Genomic DNA, 24,759 nt, shown 5'->3' with positions numbered 1-24,759 from the left:
TAAAGGAGAGGTCAAGGGGCCACACATCTGTCCACATTGATGAGGTGGAGAGTTAAATTCTTATCTGTATTTCAGAAGACCTTTCTTGAGCCAGCACATTGAGGTGACCATGAAGGCACACAAACACCTCCTTTCTAGGAGTCTGAGGAGATTTAGCATGTCGTCAAATTGTCAGACTTGCACAGATGCCTGGTTTGGGAATTCAACTGCCCAGGAGTGCAGAAGGCACTCGAATTTAACAACACAACCAAGTCCATCACAGACTCCAGCCTCCTCTTCATTGATATATCTATGAGAGGCATTGCCTCAAGAAGGTATCCAACATCTTAAAGGACCCCCATCACCCTGGTCACAATCTCTTCTCACTGTTATCTTTGGATAGAGGGCCAGCATCTCTCAGTTCAAGAACTGTTTCTTTCCAACAGTTATCAGGCTCTTGAACCTCCACTTGTTACACTAATCAGGGACTGCTCCAACATCATAAAAGGACTGTCTGCCTTATTGCTAAGTAAGGATAGCTGAATTTTTGTTAACAATTTCTTTATTGTCTCTTTTTAATTCAGTTAAGTATACTATTGCAGTATGTTTTGTTTTAGTTGTAGTTTTTAACCTTTTTAGTTGTAGGAAGTAAGAATTTTGGTGCCTTTGTACAATGTAAATGACAAGAAGATTATTATCGTCATTTTGTTATTATCACTCCATTTAAGTTGTGTCTGGAACTTTTATGTAGTGTTACGAGCCCAGAGGACCCATAAACACAGCAGCAATAGATATTCACCAAGACAAATGGTTACTTAAACAAAAGTTGATTTTAATTATCTTTAAACATGAAAACAGAATTATGCTTTAACTTATCACTATTAAATTACCTAACTTAACCCCCTTCTAATTCTAAGCGCATGTGTGTGTCAGTTCAGAAAAGTTCTTTGGTTCACAGTCCAATCTCACTTCTCATTCCTCCAAGTTCACTGGTTGCAGGCAATTCTTATACTGTGGACAGAATTTAACATGTATAAAGTTCACCAGGCTTTGGTGCTCGAAAGGTAGATGGTTATCACTCAGGAAGGTTCTTGTTGGTTTTCAGAGAAAGATGTGTTGTTCCAGGACATTCATAACTGATGTACTTCCATCAGTCACCTCAGTGTCTTGCTGACGAAACTTGCCCCATCAGGATTCTCCAGAAGATGACCCCTTTCTTTCAGGTCACAACAGAGTTCCTTTTGGTTTATCTTTTTCCAAGTGAAACATTAGACAGCCAGTCCACTTCTCTTGCATGAACCACAAGGGCTTCGACCAGTCCCTCCCCTCCCAAGATCTGTTTTAAAATCTTTGCATGTAACCTACTCTAACAAACCTTTCCCAATTTATCTCCCAAAAACATTTCTCTATACTCTGTCACAGTTTTTCTATATTGGCATTGTTACCCAGGAGATGGCAACTCCTAAATCCCATTGAGAAGTTGTTTGCAATGCAAATTGTGAACAATGCAACTATTTAATTTATAGTGATGGTATACATTTAATATTCTCTGATAGTTGATTATTATTAAAGCACATGCATATTTACATGATATCTTTTGTACTTGGTAGAAGCCAAAACTGATTGAATATAAGAGCATGCAAAAAGGCATTTCAGCCCTTCTAGTCTGTGCTGAACTATTATTTTGCCTAGTCCCATTGACTTGGACCCAGTCATTTCCCTCCAAACCCTGCCCATCCATGTATCTGTCTAAACTGATCATATGTTAAAATTGAGCCCACAGTCACTTCAGTTGGCAGCTCATTCCACCCTCCCACCATTCTCTGTGTGAATAAATTTCCTCTAATGTTCCCCAACCCTCTCCACCCTTAACTTGTGTCCTCTAGTTTGTATCTAAATGAACTGCAGAATTGCACTGGATTCTGTGTAAATTATGAAGAGAGCTGTGTAAAATGGGAAGAGTTGCATCTTGTTGGATGGGTATGTCACCCAAGGCTTGGTTAGTACTGTTTGGTTGAACATTCTGTGACCTTGCAAGTATTTATTGGTCACTATCATATTGCTGCTTTTGGGAGACTGTTGTGTCTAAAGTGTCTGTTATGTTATAATGGGCACTGACTTTAAGATAGCTTTAATAACTGAAGAATTCAGGACAGCACTGAGATGATAAAATACATAAATGTGGCCTGATTTTTTTTTTAAAACTAGTTTTTTGAGCATTGCCAAATTAATACCTTCATTTCTATAATCTAATTTGCTTGAATTCCTTTATCAGTAGAAGATTAACAAGTTGTTGAAAACACTACTTGTACTTTGCACCAGAATTGCTTCCAAAGCCCTGGTAATTTTAGACATTTGTTTCATTTATTGTGAATTGTAATATGACATTCACAATTCATGTAATTGGGAAGGTAATTCATGAAAACATAGCAACAAAAAAAAAATTACTTTGTCTTGATGACCGGGAATGCTCCGTTATTTCCTCTGTCCCCTCTTGTGCATCACTCTAATTTTGAGAGGGATTCTTAATTTCATTTCCTGCAGGTGAGCAATTATAAACCTGCTTATCCTTCTCATTTTAACTATAATTATTTGGCTGAAGTTTACATATTTAAATAACTTCTCCTTTTGATTCCTATCATCGAGCTCGTCCTTTATAATTCTCCCTTCAGCTACATTAGCCAAACACTAGATTCTTAGCTGAAACTCTGCCCCTGTTTAATCTCAACTTTGATCTCACTTTCCTGAAACTTTCATCACTGCTTGGTACTGTATCTAGTTATTTTCAAATCTGAAACACATCTAAACATTTTTATTCCATTAACAGTGGCATGCAGGTTCAAAGTTCAAATTTATTGTCAGTATGCACATGATATCACATATAACCCTTGAGATTCTTTTACCTGTGGGGGTGGCAAATTTTGGAATTACTGTTAAGTGTAAACTATACTCAAGAGGAATGTAAACAAAAGAAAGCAATATAAATATTAAGTAATAAATAAATGAGCAAAGTAAGTATCCTTAAATGAGTCTGAGTGAGTCTCTTTCTCAGGAATCTAATGATTGAGGGGGTATCAACTATTCCTGAACATGGAGGTACAAGACCTGTGGCACCAATACCTCTCTCCTAATGGCAGTGATGAGAACAGAGCATGCCCTGGGTAGTCTGGATCCTTGATGCTCTCCGATGGATGTAGATGTTCTTGATGGTGGGGAGAGTTTTGCCTGTGAAGTACTGGGCTATGTCCACTACCCTTTGCAGGGCCTTGTGCTCAGATATAAGGAAGTCAGAACATGATCCAGTCCCCATCAAGGACTCAGTGGTGGAGAGAGTCAAGAACTTTAAGTTCCCGGGTGTCAACATCTCTGATGATCTGTCCTGGAACTTCCACGTTGATGCAGCTATACTCTGAGGTGTTTGAGGAGATTTGGTATGTCACTGAAGACTCCTGAAAACTTCTACAGATGTACTATGGAGAGCATTCTGGCTGGTTGCACCACTGTCTGGAGGTGCCAACACTCAGGACAAGAAAAATTTCCAGACGGTTGTTAACGCTACCTGTGACATTATGGGCCCCAGACTTCACTGCATCAAACAATCACAAGAGGCAGTGTCTTAAGAAAGCAGCCTCCATCCTCAAGGACCCCCACCTCCCAGGGCATGCCCTCTTCAGTCTGCTGTCATCAGGAAAATGGTACTGGAGCCCAAAGACTAGCACTCAGTAGCACAAGGACATATTCTTTTTCATTGCCATCTGATTCATGAACCAAAAACTGGCTTACTTTGACTTTTCGTGTGCTATTTTTATTGTAATGTTTTTGTATGAATGTTTACACTGAATGCTGGAAAAAAAAAACAAATTTTGTGACTTATGACAGTAAATTTGGGTTCTGGTGTATTGGTGCCACTGAAAACAGACCTCGATGCAGCTGATCAGGACATTTTCCACCACACATCTGTAAAAGTTTGCCAAGATTTCAGATGACATATCAAGCCTCCTCATCTCTTGAGGAGGTAGACATTCTGGTGTGCTTCCGTCGTCATGACATTAATATGATGGTTCCAGGAAAGATGGTTCAAGATGGTGATCCCCAGGAATTTAGTTTCTCTCCCTCTACATCTGATTTCCCCCAGTGATAACTGGATCTTTCACCTCTGGTTTAACTTTCCTAAAGTTTACAATCATCTCCTTGGCATTGATGACGTTGAGTGAGAGGTTGTTAGTTGTATTCTTGTTTAAGTTAAATCAGTTCTTCCATGCTTTTATGTAATACTCAATGTAGATTTTGGAACTAAGAGAATTTGAAGAGTTTTCAAATGAGCACATTGCATTTTGGAATTTTATTTCAGACCATAGGTTATGATCCAGTAATTCCTGCTGAGGTGGCAGTTACATTTGGAGTAGAATTTGTGTCTTTGGAACAACTCTGGCCACAATCTGACTTCATCACTGTACATACACCTTTAATGCCATCTACTGAAGGTAAATATTGATGCCTCTAATATTGCATTTTCTGATACTAGATAAACTACAGGTACACAATCCTTTATCCAGAACCCTTGGGGGACAGTGTGTTCCGAATTTAGGATTTTTCCGCATTTCGGAACAAAAGCTAGCCGCCCCAGATTTAAGCCGGCCCGGGTCGCGCTGCCCCCGCCCATGGCCCGGCAACAGGGGGGAAAAAAATGCCAGTTTTGTGAGCTTTCAGGAATAGTGTATCTGTACTGTATTTACCTTAATTGAAACTTTGCATTTCAAACGTTGAAGTATCTAAGTAGTTCTGAAATCACATCTCATGTTTGTTAAATCCTACATAAAAGGGTTTTGCTACTGTTTAATTGTTTAGTTATTAATAAACCTACCTTAGTTTACCATTTATACTTTGTTCGTCTCCTGGAAAATGTTGACTGACACTTGAAATAAATCATTACCATTTAAATTGCTTTGTATGCTGGGTTTCTGGAGTGAAATATACATTCTTACTCAAATCTATTTTGCTATCACTGCTACTGCAATCTGTACTTTGTGATAGGGCTAAAAATAGTTACTCATTTCTCATCAACAATTATTGCACTTGAATCCTGGCAAAAGAAAAGTAATATAAACTGAGGAAGAATCAACATTTTTTTTCTGGTAGATTATCAATCAAATGTAATCACAAAACTGAAAACAAAAGACTAAAAATTGGAGCTACCTTCATCTCAGGTAGTTCAGCAGCCCATCCCTCGTTGTTTACTTCAACTGAAAGATCTTAGCTTGGACTACTTTTGCTTATCGCTTTCTGAAAGTGATGGATAACCATAAGTTGATTTAAGGATTTTGTTAATTCCTATTTATTGATTTGCGCTTAGATCATGTGGTAATGGAACAAATCTTTTTAATTGTGTTCATTTTCAATTGTTTGCATTTTCGTGATATTTTGTGTAATTGTGGAAAAAAATATATACTTGTGTTAGCCATGATAATAAATTCAACAGGATATTAGACAGTAGTGAGCTGGAGGCAAGAGGCTGTTGCTTCTCCAGTAGGTTGCACTTATTGCTAGTCAATATCATTCACCTTGTATCTAGGTGATTTGGGTCTGATATTTGATAATTTTTGTTTATTTACTCCAATACCAACATGACAACTATACTTAAAATAACTTGGAACATTTTACAGTGTTAAAGGCTCGGTGTATATTTTTAAACACATTGGTTATGGTGGATATTTTAGCTGATTGCTAATTAGTGGACTGGGCCAGTGGATGACCCAGCAATTTTTTGAAATAAAATTGTTCAATTCATCGAAGAAATGTAGGATTTTCCAACTCTTAACAAAATTTCATGTGCTTCTTCTTTGTTTCTTTTACATTTAGGCTTGTTGAATGATGAAACCTTTGCCAAATGTAAAAAGGGAGTAAAAGTTATTAACTGTGCTCGAGGAGGTATTATTGACGAGGAAGCATTGCTTCGAGCAATGGAATCTGGGCAGTGTGGTGGTGCCGGATTAGATGTATTTGTAGAGGTAAAAAAAATATATCCATTGCATTTTCTTGCATGGTAAATTCATGAATATGTTATGTTAAGTAACTCTTCCTGTGCACCCTTCATTCTGTTAAGAGTTGCAGAAACATTTCTTATAATTGCAAAATGTTTAAAAGCATCTCAAGGCTTCAATTAATTTCCTTGAAGTGAGATGTTGTGGTCTTGATAGTAGTAGCAGGATTGTACATTACATATGGCCAAGAACCAGTTGGGAATTTTTCTTCTTGAGAGAGGATTGGGGCATTCATTCTGCTTGCAATAGATTTTTGACTTAAATTCCCACTTTGGGAGTTCTTATGCATGCACCAGAGACTTCCAGTAGAATGACCAGTGTCAAAGTTGGTAAGTATAATTAATGCCCCGGCATGAAGCTGCTGAGGGACTAAATTTAAGGAACAATTGTGTAAGTACCTAATTTTAAGCAGCAAAAATGCTCCTGGTAGTCTCTGTGACCTCAGTCCCATGTTTGGACTGCCCACCCTCCTTGAAACATTTATTCATGTTTGTATAAATAGGTCCAATTGCATAAATTTTCCAAATTTTGAACAATGAGACAAAATGCTTTTGTTTGGAGAGTAACCTCTTGTATAAATTGATATTAGGATTGATGTGAGAAAGGCTATTAACTAAACCCAACAGGAAGTGAAATCAACTTGGTTGGAGAAGATGAATGAAAATGATTGGAAAACACAGATCTATCTTTAGGTTCCCTAAATGTAGCTTTTCTGTTGGACAGAATTAACTGAGAAATGAAGCTGTCTTTTAGGAAAAGTAATGCAATAATCAAGGAGTGGTTTCAAACTGGACAAATTGCATCTTGAGGTCTTTGGCTTGGCTTCGTGGACGAAGATTTATGGAGGGGGTAAAAGTCCACGTCAGCTGCAGGCTCGATTGTGGCTGACAAGTCCGATGCGGGACAGGCAGACACGGTTGCAGCGGTTGCAGGGGAAAATTGGTTGGTTGGGTGTTGGGTTTTTCCTCCTTTGCCTTTTGTCAGTGAGGTGGGCTCTGCGGTCTTCTTCAAAGGAGGTTGCTGCCCGCCGAACTGTGAGGTGCCAAGATGCACAGTTTGAGGCGATATCAGCCCACTGGCGGTGGTCAATGTGGCAGGCACCAAGAGATTTCTTTAGGCAGTCCTTGTACCTCTTTGGTGCACCTCTGTCACGGTGGCCAGTGGAGAGCTCGCCATATAACACGATCTTGGGAAGGCGATGGTCCTCCATTCTGGAGACGTGACCCACCCAGCGCAGCTGGATCTTCATCAGCGTGGACTCGATGCTGTCGGCCTCTGCCATCTCGAGTACTTCGATGTTAGGGATGAAGTCGCTCCAATGAATTTTGAGGATGGAGCGGAGACAACGCTGGTGGAAGCGTTCTAATCTTGTGGAAAATCAGTTTCCTTGAACAGTGCCATGGATGAGGAAATGATTGCATTTGATTTTATTGTTTACAGCTATACTGATTTAGTTGGTCATCTCAGTGTAGGATACTCTGGATAAGAGTTCACATTGAGCAAAACTAGAACCTTAAATGCTGTAAGGGTGAGTTAGTAAGAGGTTTGGAAGATAAGATTAGAAGGTGTGGTAGTAAACATTGGGGGGGAAAAAAATCTTAATAAATAAATATTCCTTCGGGAATTAGTGTGGGAAAAGTGATCCATTCTTTGCTAACCTGTGAAACCTAAGATTGTAAGGCTCAAAAAGTTGCATGAATAGTGGGAAGCCTGAATGTTGAGAAGTTTAAACTAGCAAGGGATGACCTTTGTATAAAGTAACAATAAGGAAGGAACTAGAAAATAAGTGCAATCTTTCAAGAAATATACCAAGAGTTATTAAAAGCATGAGTGAATCCTTCCCCATTGTTTGAATTCTGAGACTTTCTGATATATCCTGCTTCTGCCTTTTCTGATTTTTCCTTGAAGAAGGGCTCAGGCTCAAAATATCGGTGATATATCTTTGTCTCCTATAGATGCTGAATAGACCAGCTGAGTTCCTCCAGCATTTCGATGTCTTTGTTACTAAAAACATGTAAAGAATGGTTTCAACAAGAGAAATAAGAAATGGCAGAAATGTTTGGGAAACACTTTGTTTCTCAGTTGAAGTTGCAAAAAGTATTCAAAAATAATGGGGATTGAGGAACTTCAAATGATTAATATTAATGGCAGAAATGGTATTAGGCACATAGTGAGTCGAAGAATGATGAGTGGTTGCAGAGAGTGGATTGAGTACCATCTTCCAAAATTCCCTTAATTGTGCACAAGTTCCTGTGGATTAGAAAATGGCAAATAAAATACTAATATTCAAATAAAAGGGAGAGCAGGTATCCAAAATGCACGTGAATAGTCATGAAACAGAAGTGGGTTGGGGCTTTGTGCCTACTGTAATCAAATCAACTGTGCCAAATTGTTACCTTGGTCTCTTCTAGCACTAATCTCATTTACCCTTGTATCCCTAATTCAGGGGTGGCCAACCTTTTAATTTTAAATTTAGACCTACAGCATGGTAATAGTGACAGAGGTGTTGGTTAATTGGATGGCATGGAATCGTGGGCCAAAATGGCCTGCTACAGTGCAGTATGCTGTCTATTAAAAATAAAAAGGTTGGCCACCCCTGCCTTAATATCTAAAAGTCTCAGTGTCATATAAATACTCATCCCTCTTGGAGAGAATTCCAGAAATTATCTGCATGGCTTGGATTAATTCATGTAAAAATGCTCCTTGTTTTCATGACAATTCTTGATTTGCTTTGGCAGTCGTGATTGTTTGTGGGGAAACAGAATTCAGGCACTCAATACCTGTGGACTGTTCCAATAGAGTTGGAACTATTTGAAAAATAAATTAATTGAAAGAGATTTGTGGTAAGAATTTTGCTCAATCAAAAGCAGTTTAATGAGAATTAAAAGGGACAGGTTTAGGGGGAACATGAGGAGGAACTTGTTCACACAGAGTGGTGGTAGTGTGGAATGCGCTGCCAGCTGAAGTAGTGAATGTGGCCTCAACTTTAACATTAAAGAAGAATTTGGACAGGTACATGGATGGGAGGGCTATGGACTGGGTGCAGGTCAGTGGGACTAGGCAGAAAAATAGTTTGGAGCAGTCCAGAAGGGCCAAAGGGACTGTTTCTTTACTGAAATGTTCTATGGTGCTAATATGGTTCTGGTTGGTCCTCCTCAGAGACGTGCACTTCATCTCATGATATTCCCTAGCAGCATTCACTAAGTCATATTTTAAAGCAAGCCTTTCCATTGTTATCCCAGATAAACCTTGTAAAGCTTTGGAAGTTTTTCAACAGGCGAGTCCATGCTTCTGTTTAAGTTGTTGTAATGAGTTTTTTCATTCAATTTCAAGAATAAATAGTAGAATCGAGAGGTCTTGAATTTCTGTTTACAATGTTTTGTATTTTGTATTGCCTTCAGGAGCCACCGAAGAATCTTTGTCTTGTAAATCATCCAAATGTAGTTGCGTGTCCACATCTAGGTGCGAGTACCTATGAAGCCCAGGAACGCTGTGGAAAGGATATTGCTGCCCAAATTGTGGAGATGGTGAAGGGAAGCTCACCAGTTGGCGTAGTATGTAATTCTGCCACTGTATTGTCTTAACCAGTAGTATCACCTGGGCTAAACTGATAATGAAACAAAATCCAAAGAAAGCTACTGTTAAAGTGGAATAACACAAAAATAATTGGTGATGTTTATTTAGAACTAAAGATGCTACTGAAATGAAAGTTATGAAAGGCTTTTGCAATATGAAAAATGATTTTGTATGACATTGTGAACTATAGCAATCACAGCCCTATATTTTGGAATGGTGTTTCCTTTTGTGATTTAGTATTACTCTTTCACAAAGTTGTTGGTGTGGCTGGTTGACTTTTCTGTCCTTGGTTAGATTAATGCCCAGGTTCTCAGCTGTGCAGTGACTCCTGAAACCAAACCTTGGCTACAGCTTGGGGAAGCACTTGGAATGGTGGCAAAAGCATTTGCTGGACAAATAAATGGTCAAACAGAATTTCAAGTTACAACGGTAGGTGAGTGAACAATTTGGACTACTTTTGTTCCTGGATTTTTGTTTTGAGATTTTTTTGTTTCTGGGATGGAATCTGTTAATGACTGAAGTGGACCCTGTGGTTGGTGAGTATTCAAATAGAATAAATCCAGGAGAATATAACAAAACCAGGTTATTGGGTAACCTCCCCATAGGAATAATCTTCAGAAGCTCTGAGACTTGATTTGGTCAGATTCTAAGGACAATATCTACTGTGAAGCGTGTGTTTGTATATTTCTCTTTGGTAAGCAGCTTTGATGTTCAGGGTGTCAGATTTTGTCACTGTTTTTGATAGAATCGTCCATGGGTTTTTACTGCATCAAAATTGATGAATTAAGCAATGTGATGGTAGGAATAAAATACTTAAGTTTTACTCCTCTGGCATTGTGATTCAAAACTGAAACCATGAGATCAAGAGTGAAAGGAATAAGATTTGTATTTAAATACTTTTTTAAAGGTATGTCTCTGAGAAATACTGAGCATTGCATTGCCACGGCTGTGACTCTAGGACTGCTTAGAGAAGACGTGGAACACCACATTAATCTCGTTAATGCACCCTTCCTTGCAAAAGAATCAGGATTGAATGTAAGTTGTGCTGGAAATTTTATTGAATGTGTGGCCATTGTTCTAATCAATTCATTTCAATTCAGTTTGTCAAAAGTTCATATAAAGGGGCTTCTACAACAGATACTTGGTGTGAGACTGAGAAATAGCCTTTTTTGTGCATGGAACAGAAGTTCATAATGATGCCACTTTGTAGATGAGTGGAATACTGTGGGCCCGCAATCAGTAATGAAAGCTGCTCAGATTGAAAAATGGGGTCATGTTCCATGGAGTGAAATTTCCTGGTATTTGAGGGTATTTCCTGCTTACTATAACTTCATTTTCTGCTACTTCCTTACAAAATTTTCATTTTAAATTTGGGGCAGAACTTCAAAAGCAGAATAAACCGTATTCTGGTAACCATCCAGATGTACCATAGTGCTTAATTGATGCAAAGGTAATAAAGTTACATGCACCAGTGCATTGTCAATACAGGATTGTTTTATGTTTGCAGGGTTACCAGCTGGTTCCATTATTCTCTCCCTGTCAGATTTCCCCCTCGCCCTACCAGCCTCTGTTCCACCCTCCATCATTCTGCCCCACACTGGCAATTTCTTTTCCGGTTCCCTCTCAGTCCTGATGCAGGGGCTTGATCTGAAATGTTGGTTTTTATCTTTTGCCTCCACATATCTTGATTTACATGCTGTTCTTCCCATATTGTCCTTTTTTTTTAAAAAAAACCTGGTGTGGTTTTAAATGTTTGGATTGATAGATTTCTTTTTTCAAGATGCACGTGTTTGGTCTGTACTCTTAGTAAAATGCTGTACTGTAATAGGGAGCAACCTTTGCAAATAAGGGAGAAGTGGGTTTCATAACATTTTACACTGTCTTCCCAAATGAGCTTTTCTTCAGTATGTCTTAACTGTTGATCTGTTCTCCCATGAGGGAGAAATAACAGGCTGATGTATAAACTTAGCTGACCATTCATGCAGTAGAAAACATGGATGAGTACATCCAATGCATCTTTGATGAAAGTGACCATGTTTAAAATGGGAACAAATGGCAGTGGAATTGAAGGAATGTTATTCTGTTGGCTAACAGTCATCTGTCAGGTTTCATGAGCTGACAAAACCTGCTTTGATAGTTGACACTGCACATTTAACATTGAAGACGGATTGGGATGTCTGTTGAGTTAATACCTCAAACCGACAATATAGCATTGATTCCTATCTCATTACAAATCATCTTGAAGAGTTTGGGCATTTAATTGTCTTCTGCAATGAAGAATTTCTTCGAAAAATTTCCATGTGATTATGGCAAGTCTAACTCATCCTTTGAATGTGTCTAACTTCAGCTTCCATATTAAAGCAGCTTATCTCTGCAGTCATCACACAGATACTGAATATTGTCAAATGGTTTGAGAGATGTTTTATGCTCATCGACAAATGGAGAGTATTAAATTTACTGAAAAAAGAAAAAATTGATATAGCATTTGTGCAAGAAACACACTTAACTGAATTGGAGCACAAGAAATTAAAGAGAGATTGGGTAGGACATGTAACAGCAGCATCGTATAATTCAAAAGCAAGAGGAGTGGCTATATTAATTAGTAAAAATGTGCCATTTAAAATAGAAGAGGAAATCATAGATCCAGCAGGGAGATATGTAATGATAAAATGTCAGATATATTCGGAGTTTTGGAATCTACTTAATGTATATTCACCTAACGAAGAAGATTGAAAGTTTATGCAAGATATCTTTTTGAAGGTAGCAAATACGCAAGGGAACATATTAATAGGAGGGGATTTCAACCTGAATTTGGATTCAAATATGGATAAAACTGGGAAAAAAATTAACAGAAAGAACAAAGTAACCAAATTTATAATTAAATCAATGGAAGAAATGAAACTTTTGGATATATGGAGGAAACAACACCCAAAAGAAAAGGAATACTCATATTACTTGGCTAGACATAAAACATACTCAAGAATAGACCTATTTTTGTTATCAGCTAGTATGCAAGATAGAGTAAGAAAAACAGAATATAAAGCTAGAATACTATCGGACCATTCACCCTTAATATTGACAGTAAAGCTAGAGGACATCCCTCCAAGAATGTATAGATGGAGATTAAACCCCATGTTACTTAAAAGGCAGGATTTTAGAGAATTTATTGAAAAACAAATAAAAATGTATTTTGAAATAAATACGGAATCAGTGGAAGATAAGTTTATACTTTGGGATGCAATGAAAGCATTCATTAGAGGGCAAATAATAAGTTATGTAACCAAGATGAAGAAGGACTATAATCAGGAAACAGAGCAGTTGGAAAGGGAAATAGTAAATATGGAAAAAAAATTAGCAATGAAGGAAGATACAACTAAAAGAAGAGAATTGGCGGATAAAAAAATAAAATATGAAACACTACAAACATATAAGGTGGAGAAGAATATAATGAAGACAAAACAGAAATATTATGAACTGGGTGAAAAAACGCACAAAATCCTAGCATGGCAGCTTAAGACAGAACAAGCTAAGAAAATGGTATTGGCATCAAGGAAAAAAGACAAACAAATTACATATAATCCAAAAGAAATTAAGGAAAACTTTAGAGAATTCTATGAACAATTATACCGAACTGAAAACGAAGGGAAAGAAGGGAAAATAGATGAATTTCTGACTAAAATTGAACTACCAAAACTACAAATAGAGGAACAAAATAAATTAACAGAACCATTTGGAATAGTAGAAATACAAGAGATAATAAAAAAAATTACCAAATAATAAGACACCAGGAGAGGATGGATTCCCAATAGAATTCTACAAAACATTTAAAGACTTATTAATTCCGCCTCTCCTGGATGTAATCAACCAGATTGATGAAACACAAAGCTTACCAGATTCATGTAAAACAGCAATAATTACAGTAATACCTCACAAAGATAAGCGTATACAGAGCCGTTGTCATACCCACACTCCTGTTCGGCTCCGAATCATGGGTCCTCTACCGGCACCACCTACGGCTCCTAGAACGCTTCCACCAGCGTTGTCTCCGCTCCATCCTCAACATCCATTGGAGCGCTCACACCCCTAACGTCGAGGTACTCGAGATGGCAGAGGTCGACAGCATCGAGTCCACGCTGCTGAAGATCCAGCTGCGCTGGATGGGTCACGTCTCCAGAATGGAGGACCATCGCCTTCCCAAGATCATATTATATGGCGAGCTCTCCACTGGCCACCGTGACAGAGGTGCACCAAAGAAAAGGTACAAGGACTGCCTAAAGAAATCTCTTGGTGCCTGCCACATTGACCACCGCCAGTGGGCTGATAACGCCTCAAACCGTGCATCTTGGCGCCTCACAGTTTGGCGGGCAGCAGCCTCCTTTGAAGAAGACCGCAGAGCCCACCTCACTGACAAAAGGCAAAGGAGGAAAAACCCAACACCCAACCCCAACCAACCAATTTTCCCTTGCAACCACTGCAATCGTGTCTGCCTGTCCCGCATCGGACTGGTCAGCCACAAACGAGCCTGCAGCTGACGTGGACTTTTTACCCCCTCCATAAATCTTCGTCCGCGAAGCCAAGCCAAAGAAAGACTAAAGCAAGGGAAAGATCCACTCTCACCAGCGTCATATAGACCAATATCTTTACTAAACACAGATTATAAGATAATAGCTAAACTATTAGCAAACAGATTAGCAGAGCATGTACCGAAAATGGTAAATTTAGACCAAACTGGATTTATCAAAAAAAGACGCACAACAGACAATATTTGTAAATTTATTAACTTAATTCATGCAGTAGAAGGAAATAAAGCACCTACAGTAGCAGTTGCTTTAGATGCAGAGAAGGCCTTTGACAGAGTAGAATGGAATTATTTGTTCAAAGTATTGCAAAAATTCAATTTACCGGAGAAGTATATTAATTGGATTAAAGCATTATATAAGGGACCGTTAGCGAAAGTGACAGTAAATGGACATGTATCAAAGCAATTTAACTTAAGCAGGTCAACGCGGCAGGGATGCCCACTATCACCTTTATTGTTTGCGTTAGCTATAGAACCACTAGCAGAATTGATAAGAATAGATAATAATATAAAAGGAATAAAAATAAAAATATAAAATCAGTCTATTTGCGGATGATGTTACAGTGTACTTAACAGAACCAGAACTATCAATAAAAGAATTATATAAGAAATTGAAGGAATATGGAGAAGTGTCGGGTTACAAGATAAACATAAATAAAAGTGAAGCAATGCCTATGAATAATGCGGATTTCTCAAAATTTAAGAAGGAATCTCCATTTAGATTGCAAATGCAGGCAATAAGATACCTAGGTGTACAAATAAGCAAAAATCTCGGCTAACTATATAAACTCAATTATTATCCACTAATGAAAAAATTACAGGACGATTTAGAGCATTGGAAAGATTTGCCACTAACACTAATAGGAAGGATAAACTGTATTACAATGAACATTTTTCCAAGGATATTATACTTATTCCAGGCATTGCCAATACAACTGACAGAAAAATTCTTTAAGGAGTTGAAGAAAATAATAAGGAAATTTTTATGGAGAGGGGGGAAACCGAGGATAGCACTAGATAAATTAACAGAATGGTATAAACAAGGAGGCTTACAACTGCCAAACTTTAAAAATTATTATAGAGCCGCACAATTAAGATACCTATCAGATTTTTATCAAACAAGGGAAAAACCAGACTGGACGAGATTAGAATTAGATAAAATAGGGGAAAAGATACCTGAACACATATTATATAAATGGGATGAAAAATTGGTACAACATAGAAGTTCTCCAGTATTACATCATCTCCTCAATATTTGGAAGAAGATTCATGTAAAAAGAAATAAAACAAATTATCAATTACCAAAACTAATATTGATGCAAAACAAGTTACTCCCTTTTACAATAGATAACCTTTCCTTTAGAGAATGGGGAAAAAAAGGGATTAAAAGAATAGAAAATTGTTTTTCAGGAAATAGATTATTATCCTTTGAACAAATGAAAGATAAGTACAATATAACTCAAGATACAGCGCTGGCATATTACCAATTGAGATCCTACTTGAAGGATAAATTAGGAAGCAGTTTGAGTTTGCCAGAGGCAAGTAACCTTCAATATGTGATTACAGATACAATGATAATCAAAAGATTTATAACAAATATGTATATTAAACTGCAAAAAAAGGAGAATGAGGAAACAAATGGTAAAACTAAACAAAAATGGGAACAAGATTTAAATATAAAGATAAAAAAGGAAACATGGGAGAAATTATGTTCTGGAACGATGAGAAATACAATAAATACGAGGCTGCGTATGATACAATATAATTGGTTACACAGACTATACATTACACCGCAAAAGTTAAATAAATGGGACCCAACAGTATCTGATAGATGTTTTCGATGTAAAAAAGAAAGGGGAACAACAATTCATGCAATCTGGACATGTGAGAGAGTAGAAAAATTTTGGGAAGATCTCAATCAGATATTAAATAAAATAACAGAAAACAATATACCAAAGAATCCAGAGATCTTTCTCCTAAGTAACATAAAAAACAAAGAATTTGGAATTGATTTGGAGGATGCACAAAAAAGATTTGTTAAGGTAGCTCTAGCCGTAGCAAAAAAATGTATTATGTCAACCTGGAAATTGGAAGATAATTTGAAAATACAACAATGGTATATAGAAATGAATAAATGTATTCCATTAGAAAAAATAACATATAGTTTATGAAATAATATGGAAATATTTGAACAAATATAGGAGCCTTACATTAAATACAATAGCGAAAACCTACCGGGGACAATCATTACCTAAGTTGATGGAAGGAGAAGGAAAGAAAAGAATGGACTCAGTAGAATTTCTGGTGTATTTTTGTTGAGTGACAACATTGTATGACTGGTTTAATGTATCCTAGATTGTATACCTTAAATGGATGGGAGGGGGGGGTGGGAGGGGTAGGTTGGGAGGAGGGAGGGGGGGGGGAGAAAATGTCACTGTATATGTGTGAAAAGGAAAAAGTGTGTATCATGACTAATGTGATTTATGGTGTGAAAAATAAAAAATTTTAAAAAAAACCAAAAAAAACAAAAAACAAATGGAGAGTATTCCATCAAACTCTTGTCTTACAGTTTGTGACAAGGCCTGGAAAGTAAAGATATTGAACTGTTTCTCCAGCCACAATATTTAAATCCCTGATTCGGTTGAATTTATTTGGTGCTCCTGATCACTGAATCTTGATGGTGGGAAACTTGATAATGTCATTGATAGACAGATGGACTTTCCCTTTTTGGAGATGGTCATTATCTGACACATGTCAGATGTGAATATTTTCTAGCTTTGCTGTATTCAGACATGATTATTTCATTTTCTGAGGACTAGCAACTGGGATTGAACATCACATTTCTGACCTTGACGTGGAAGGAAAGTCTTTGATGAAACAGCCAAGAATGATTAGGCCAGGAACCCTGCCCAGTTGTGATATCTTGGGGTTGGGAATAATTGCTCTCTGACTGATGTAAATTATCAGTATGACTCCAGCCAGTGATGTGATTTCCATCTTGAACATATTCAGAATGTACGCAGCACTAATGAAGTGGTTGGGATGCAATGTTTTCTTAGGATGATAAATATATTGTGTAACATATGAGACTATAATGCACAGACCTAGGAATGCATCACATCCAAACACACATCTAGATAGAGCAATCTTCCCAGTTCCACTATCTGTGCACTAGGCCCTAACACTGAGCTGTCCATTTCTCTTCTATGCTTCAAAAATCAGTTGGAATATAAATTCTTAAGATACCTTAAAATCCACAGAGCTGGGATGGAAGGCTTGACCTGCCATTCTGCCTAAGATGACATGCCTAAACACACACCATACATATTGATTAAAAGAAAGCATCAAGATGAAACAAATTGAATTCAACTGTACAAATATTTAAAGACTTTAAGAGAGATGGTTGAAACTATCAGCTATCCTATCAGGTCGTATGCAGCAGATGAAGTTGGTGAGAAACATTATTGCACAAGTCAATGAGAACGATGACTTTGTGTTTTGGATATTTTAAACTTAAAATGTTATTTACGAATTGTCTTTTAATTTCTGTCTTTAACCTCTCCTGGTTGTCTTCCACCTGTTACTCAGGGCAATCCATAAAGCCCAGAGCCAGTATTAAAATAGGATATTTTTTTTCAAAGCAGTACCATGTATGTTCCCATTGAAATCAAGTTTGGACCCCAAAGTGAAAATGATAGATGTTTCCCACTGTTTCCAGGTGAAGCAGCAATTTACTTGCAAGTTTTCCAATTTAGTGTCATGCATTCACTGATCACCATTTGGTCTTCCCTGCATCAGAGCTATCACGCACTGATTGGGTAACTGCAATGCACAACATTTGCTTTCAGTTCTCGGATATGCCAAGCTACCGGTTTCCTACTATAATTCTTCATTCCTTTCCCACTCTAATCTACCCGTCAGTGGCCTCCCTTGCAGTTACAAAGCTCAAGGCCCTGCACTTCATCGTCCATCTGGGTATGTTGGAGAACTCTATACTATATCTGTCTACAAATTCAGGAATTACACTCATGTGACTGGCCATTTCCATTGAAATTGTGTCCATGATATTGGCTTGGTTTTACTTCTCCCTATTAGCATTCTGTGCCTTGCTACTTTTTATGACCCTGTTTTTTCGGGTTTGTGTGGATCCCACCGGTTAATAACCAGACCAAAGTTGAGGTACAAAGCACATGTTTATTTTGGGGATGCAAATGGGACAACAGGGTCAATATGCTAGGCAAACCTCTACACACATGCACACACAATTTGCAAGGGGTAAATAGAATAACGAGGGAGGAACCGACAGAGGACTAGGGGAAATTACATGAACATTCAACAGTCAGGATCAAGGTGATATTACGTGCCCCCACCCCTTAGCCAGTATGGACATGGCTCTTGCTACATGATCTCGAGATTCACCCCAACCCAGTGTGAAAGGTGCTACTTGTGTGCCATGAGGAGTCCAAAGGGGAACATGGACCTTTACAGTTCTGCAGGCAGTACTGGGTGGCCAATCACTCAGAGCAGGATGGGCCCCATTGGCTGCTGTGGCCAATGGCTCGAAGCCCAGTGCAGGGGTTAGCTGAGGTGATTCACCTGAGCCATTTGGGTGAAGATCAGGGCTGAGTCTGGGCAGGCTACCTGGACTGCAGCACCTGGTGATTTGGGTGGGCTAATTGCAAGGGTCACCTTGATGGCTTGGTGTGAGTCTTTGACCTTGATTGGCAGGCAGTGTCCCCTCCGAACAGGAACACAGCAGTGCTACCAGGTGGTGGATGCTACCTGTCCATTACAGCCCCTTTGTTCATATTCTCACTCTTGTACTGCCATCATTAAATAATGAACTGGTTGAAATCTACAGTTTGTTCCCCAAAAGTCATAGCTTCATTGTTGCCCTATCCATTCCCTCCTCAGCTCCCCTGAAATTTTAAAACCAATTTGTTTTCTCTCTTTCTTCCTTCTGCCATCTCCTATTTGAAATGTTGACTCTTTTCTCACGTTCTGTGTGACCTGGATGCCTCCAACATATGCTATCTTTTTTCTCACTATCGTTTCTCATATTTGCCAATATGTTGTTTCTTGTATTTACATCAAAAGCCAAAGATAGTGATTAAACTCTAATGTAAAGGTACATCTTTTACAGATAGTAACCAAGCTTGATGATGCAATTCCAGGAGGCCTTACTAATGTATGCACATTGGAGATTGCTAATTCCAGTGCCTCCCAAAAATTTCTGGGTACCATTCAAGTTGGCCATCCAGTGCTCCTGGAAATTGATGGAGCAGCATTCAAGCAGGCAGTTCCTCTCAGTGGAAATTTGCTGATTTATAAAGCTGTGGAATATCCTCCAGTTTTACAGTTTGTTGCAGGTAAAGAAAGCAGGTTTACTGTCGTCTATGGGAATCGCCCTTGCAATTCATTTGACTTCAGGCATGAGCATTTGTCAATATTTTTCTTCTTTTCAAGAAGTTATGTACACATGTAAACAAGTAAAGAAATGTAAACAAACTGCAAGATTTAAAAAAATCAAAGTGCAAAAGTAAGAGTCCTTCAATGAGTCTGGTTTGCTGTTGAGGAGTCTAATGGAGGAGGGGTAACAGCTATTCCTGAACCTGATGGTGCAAGTCTTGTGGCACCAATGAACTGATAGTAGCAGTGACAACAGAGCATGTGATTGGTAATGTGGATACTTAATGATTGCAGTGTTCCAAGTAGATATTCTTTATGGTGTGGAGGGTTTTGCCTGTGATGTTCTGGGCTGTGTCCACTACTTTGTAGGGCCTTGCATTCAGATGTATTGATGTCCCCATACCAGTTCATGATGCAGCTGGTCAGCACACTTTCCACCAAACTTCTGAGAAATTGGCCTGGATTTCTGATGTCATACTAAATCTCCATAAAGTAGAGGTGCTGATGTGCTTTCTTCATGATGCCATTTGTGTGTTGGGTCCAGGAAAGGTCCTTGGCAATGGTGACTCCCAAGAGTTTAAATTTAGAACCATCGAACAATTACAGCTTAGAAACAGACCACCTTGGCCCTCTAGTCTGTGCCAAACCATTTTTTTCCCTAATCCCACTGACCTGCACCAGCAAATAGCCCTCCATACCTCTCCCAACCATGTACCTGTCCAAATTCTTCTTAAATGTTAAATTCGAGCCCACATTTACCACTTCAGCTGGAAGCTTGTTCCACATTCCCACCACTCTCCGTGTGAATTTGCTTGCCCTCTCTATCTCTGATCACTGGAACGTACATCTCTGGTTTTCCCTTCCTGAAGTCAAGAATCAGCTCTTTGGTTCTGGTGACATTGAGTGTGAGGTTGTTGTTGGTGCACCATTCAGCCATGTTTTCAATCTCCTTGTATTCTGTATGCTGACTCATCGCCAAGGAAAACTGCCTCAGGACCTTCGTGATGCCACCATCATCACCCTGTACAAAAACAAAGGCGAGAAATCAGACTGCTCAAACTACAGGGGAATCACGCTGCTCTCCATTGCAGGCAAAATCTTCGCTAGGATTCTCCTAAATAGAATAATACCTAGTGTTGCCGAGAATATTCTCCCAGAATCACAGTGCGGCTTTCGCGCAAACAGAGGAACTACTGACATGGTCTTTGCCCTCAGACAGCTCCAAGAAAAGTGCAGAGAACAAAACAAAGGACTCTACATCACCTTTGTTGACCTCACCAAAGCCTTCAACACCGTGAGCAGGAAAGGGCTTTGGCAAATACTAGAGCGCATCGGATGCCCCCCAAAGTTCCTCAACATGATAATCCAACTGCACGAAAACCAACAAGGTCGGGTCAGATACAGAAATTAGCTCTCTGAACCCTTCTCCATTAACAATGGCGTGAAGCAAGGCTGTGTTCTCGCACCAACCCTCTTTTCAATCTTCTTCAGCATGATGCTGAACCAAGCCATTAAAGACCTCAACAATGAAGACGCTGTTTACGTCCGGTACCGCACGGATGGCAGTCTCTTCAATCTGAGGCGCCTGCAAGCTCACACCAAGACACAAGAGAAACTTGTCCGTGAACTACTCTTTGCAGACGATGCCGCTTTAGTTGCCCATTCAGAGCCAGCTCTTCAGCGCTTGACGTCCTGTTTTGCGGAAACTGCCAAAATGTTTGGCCTGGAAGTCAGCCTGAAGAAAACTGAGGTCCTCCATCAGCCAGCTCCCCACCATGACTACCAGCCCCCCCACATCTCCATCGGGCACACAAAACTCAAAATAGTCAACCAGTTTACCTATCTCGGCTGCACCATTTCATCAGATGCAAGGATCGACAACGAGATAGACAACAGACTCGCCAAGGAAAATAGCGCCTTTGGAAGACTACACAAAAGAGTCTGGAAAAACAACCAACTGAAAAACCTCACAAAGATAAGCGTATACAGAGCCGTTGTCATACCCACACTCCTGTTCGGCTCCGAATCATGGGTCCTCTACCGGTATCACCTACGGCTCCTAGAACGCTTCCACCAGCGTTGTCTCCGCTCCATCCTCAACATTCACTGGAGCGCTTTCATCCCTAAAGTCAAAGTACTCGAGATGGCAGAGGTCGACAGCATCGAGTCCACGCTGCTGAAGATCCAGCTGCGCTGGGTGGGTCACGTCTCCAGAATGGAGGACCATCGCCTTCCCAAGATTGTGTTATATGGCGAGCTCTCCACTGGCCACCGTGACAGAGGTGCACCAAAGAAAAGGTACAAGGACTGCCTAAAGAAATCTCTTGGTGCCTGCCACATTGACCACTGCCAGTGGGCTGATATCGCCTCAAACTGTGCATCTTGGCGCCTCACAGTTCGGCGGGCAGCAACCTCCTTTGAAGAAGACCGCAGAGCCCACCTCACTGACAAAAGGCAAAGGAGGAAAAACCCAACACCCAACCCCAACCAACCAATTTTCCCCTGCAACCGTGTCTGCCTGTCCCGCATCGGACTTGTCAGCCACAAACGAGCCTGCAGCTGACGTGGACATTTACCCCCTCCATAAATCTTCGTCTGCGAAGCCAAGCCAAAGAAGACTACAGTGATAACTGCAAGAAATTTGTGGATGGTGGTGGTGTATTAGGCCGCAGTCATAGGTGTAGAGGGAGCAGAGCGGGGGGAGGGGGGCGTGAAGAATGCAGCCCTGTGGTGCACTGGCACTGATGGAGATTGTAGAGGAGATGTTCTTGCCATTCCTCACTGATTGTGGTCTGAAGATGAGGAATCAGATAGTTAATTGAGCCTTTGTTTCTTCAGGTTTTTTGCATGAAAATTGTTTTTGACTCATTGAATATTGAAATAAAATTGATAAGCATGAGCTTAGTAGTTATCTTTTATTTTAAAAAAAATTAGCTTTTAAAGTCAGAATAATTTTTTTAAATTATGCAGGCCATTTTCTGCACTTAGTTCTGAATGTTTTATTTAATTGCATGCTTTTGCCTTTCACCATCTGAAATATTAGTATTTTTTCTCTAGTGCAACCCTTTATTTTAAAGAAAATTCTATTTGCACACTGATGAAGTTTTAGAAGAATTATTTCTCTGATCTTGGTTTTCCACAAGTGTAATTGAAGCAGAGCTGACCAATTAGAATATGCTGTAAATGACCCTGGATTAAAGTTATAATTCTCTTTTCTTTGTTCAGGTGTGCTGGCTTCAGCTGGAATTCAGATTGAATCATACAATGTTACAACTGCTATGGAGGGAGATCATTGGTGCATTATGAGAATTACTTCGCTATTGGTAGATTTGAATCTCCTTAAGTCCTATGTGAAGATATCAAGACAACTATCAATTTGAATACCAGATTCTGAATCTATTCCGAAAACCTTGGCAAAATTTAGGTCAATTTTACCAGAGTAGTGATTAGCTTGAATTTACTAAAATAATGGTGCTTTTTCAATAAGTAATCTAAACTGAGTCTTTGTATGAACTAATTTTGTGTTTTGTCTGCAATATGACTGCCATTAATGTAAAATTGAAGCTGAAAATTCTAGAAATACTTGATTTGTCAGGCAGCATATGATTGCACAATACGTGATGACAAGGTGACAAGATATTTTCTAAAAACGATGATACTTCTGCTATACTTCAGAGGGGGCTGAGATGTGTCCGGTGTCAGGTTAGTGGTCTGGTGACATTTCACATCTTTCGATGTGTAAAATTGTCATTCCTATTTGAAATTGTTACTGCAATTATCTACACCATAGAAAATCCCTGCTACAGGGAGTTATTAAAACAAGGAACATTTCACTAGTATCAAAATGTAAGTCAGTGTTGTCTCTGGTAAATCATTACAAGACCATCAAAAAACATTAATGGTAGATCTGATGAAGGCCTATAGTTAGAACGCCCTAATTCAGGGTTTCAGTGACTTGGAAGTGAATACGTTGTAGCTGATTCCTATGGTATCCCATTCAGGTAAGAGAAATATATTCTTGTGAAATGTACAAATCTCTACCCAAAATTTTGACATGTAAGCAATCTTTTTACTTGCATGCATGGATGTGAGTTGGTTTTATGGTAGATGGTATTTTAGGAACATTTAAACCACCCCTGCACTCCCACTCCCACATAATGAGGAGGTTAGCTGTTTGACCTAAATAGGATGCTCAGAATAAAATGCCCCCATCTACACAATTGAAGAACATCAATGTTTATACACACTCAAACTCTCACTCTCAAATTTGGACTCCAATGGCAATAGTATCAATGGTTGTGCAAATAGTAAAGGACAAGAAATCTGACCTATCTGATAACAAGGCTACATGATCTGCTTGCCATTGCAATTAAGCACAAACTGGGTCACCATTCCATGAATCATACTTAAGCAATGAAAGGTCATCAACTTGAAATGTTGACTTCACTGATATTGTCTGACTTGCTGAGCATTTTCAGCATTTTTTTTGATATCTGCATTTTTTCCAACTGTATTTCACTTGATCTTTATCTCCACAATAAATGGAATTTCTAAGCAAATTTATGATGATATGCTGCTTGGGATATTGTAGCTTATTACTCTTCTATGATCTGTAAAGCAATTGAGTAAATTATCTTTTCTAAATGATTTGTTTTTAGAAAGGGTGAACAGATGATCATTTAATCATTTCTAATCTTAGTAGCAATAATCAATCATTGTTTATCTGTTTTGGCCCATTTAATTCAAGATGTATTGACTTAAAACATTTGTAGCTAAGTGTATGGCATAAAACTAAACTCAATGGGGCATTTCTTTTAAGATATGGTTTATAGTTGAAACAGTACCCTGCAGATTTGAATACAAAAGTCAGCAGTAGGATCATTGCAGTTTATATGGAATAGAAGAAGAATTGTCTTCAAGGCAAAGTTCCTATGGGTGGATGTCAAATACTCCAGGGCCATACTAAGAATAGTTGAATAATATTTATCCCAGTGGGAGGGGAAAAAACAATTATTTCATTCCTGTTTGTGGGAGCTTGCTATAGGCATATTGAATGTCAAGTTTCTTGTATTTCCATAGTAAAAGCTCTGCAAAAGTACTGCATCAGATGTAGAGAGCTTTGTGTTGACCCAAGCGTATCCAGCAAAATATTTAATAAAGGTAACTGAAACATGA

At 38.9% G+C, this 24,759-nt stretch overlaps 1 protein-coding gene across 1 annotated transcript in view; it reads left to right on the top strand.

Moving 5' to 3' along the window:
- Positions 1-24,759, top strand: part of phgdh (phosphoglycerate dehydrogenase) — a 40,712-nt gene extending 15,953 nt beyond the window's left edge. Inside the window, exons 6-12 of the mRNA XM_069935686.1 lie at positions 4,331-4,463; positions 5,839-5,987; positions 9,422-9,574; positions 9,891-10,029; positions 10,504-10,631; positions 19,319-19,544; positions 22,810-24,759. Coding sequence (XP_069791787.1) covers positions 4,331-4,463; positions 5,839-5,987; positions 9,422-9,574; positions 9,891-10,029; positions 10,504-10,631; positions 19,319-19,544; positions 22,810-22,964 — 1,083 coding nt within the window. The 3' untranslated portion in view covers positions 22,965-24,759. The remainder of the gene's footprint in view (positions 1-4,330; positions 4,464-5,838; positions 5,988-9,421; positions 9,575-9,890; positions 10,030-10,503; positions 10,632-19,318; positions 19,545-22,809) is intronic.

Source organism: Narcine bancroftii, chromosome 4 (assembly GCF_036971445.1).
Source record: "Narcine bancroftii isolate sNarBan1 chromosome 4, sNarBan1.hap1, whole genome shotgun sequence".
NCBI classification, from domain to species: Eukaryota; Metazoa; Chordata; class Chondrichthyes; order Torpediniformes; family Narcinidae; genus Narcine; species Narcine bancroftii.
The sequence above is the reverse complement of the archived record's forward strand: the minus strand, read 5'-3'. Positions and strand labels throughout refer to the sequence as shown.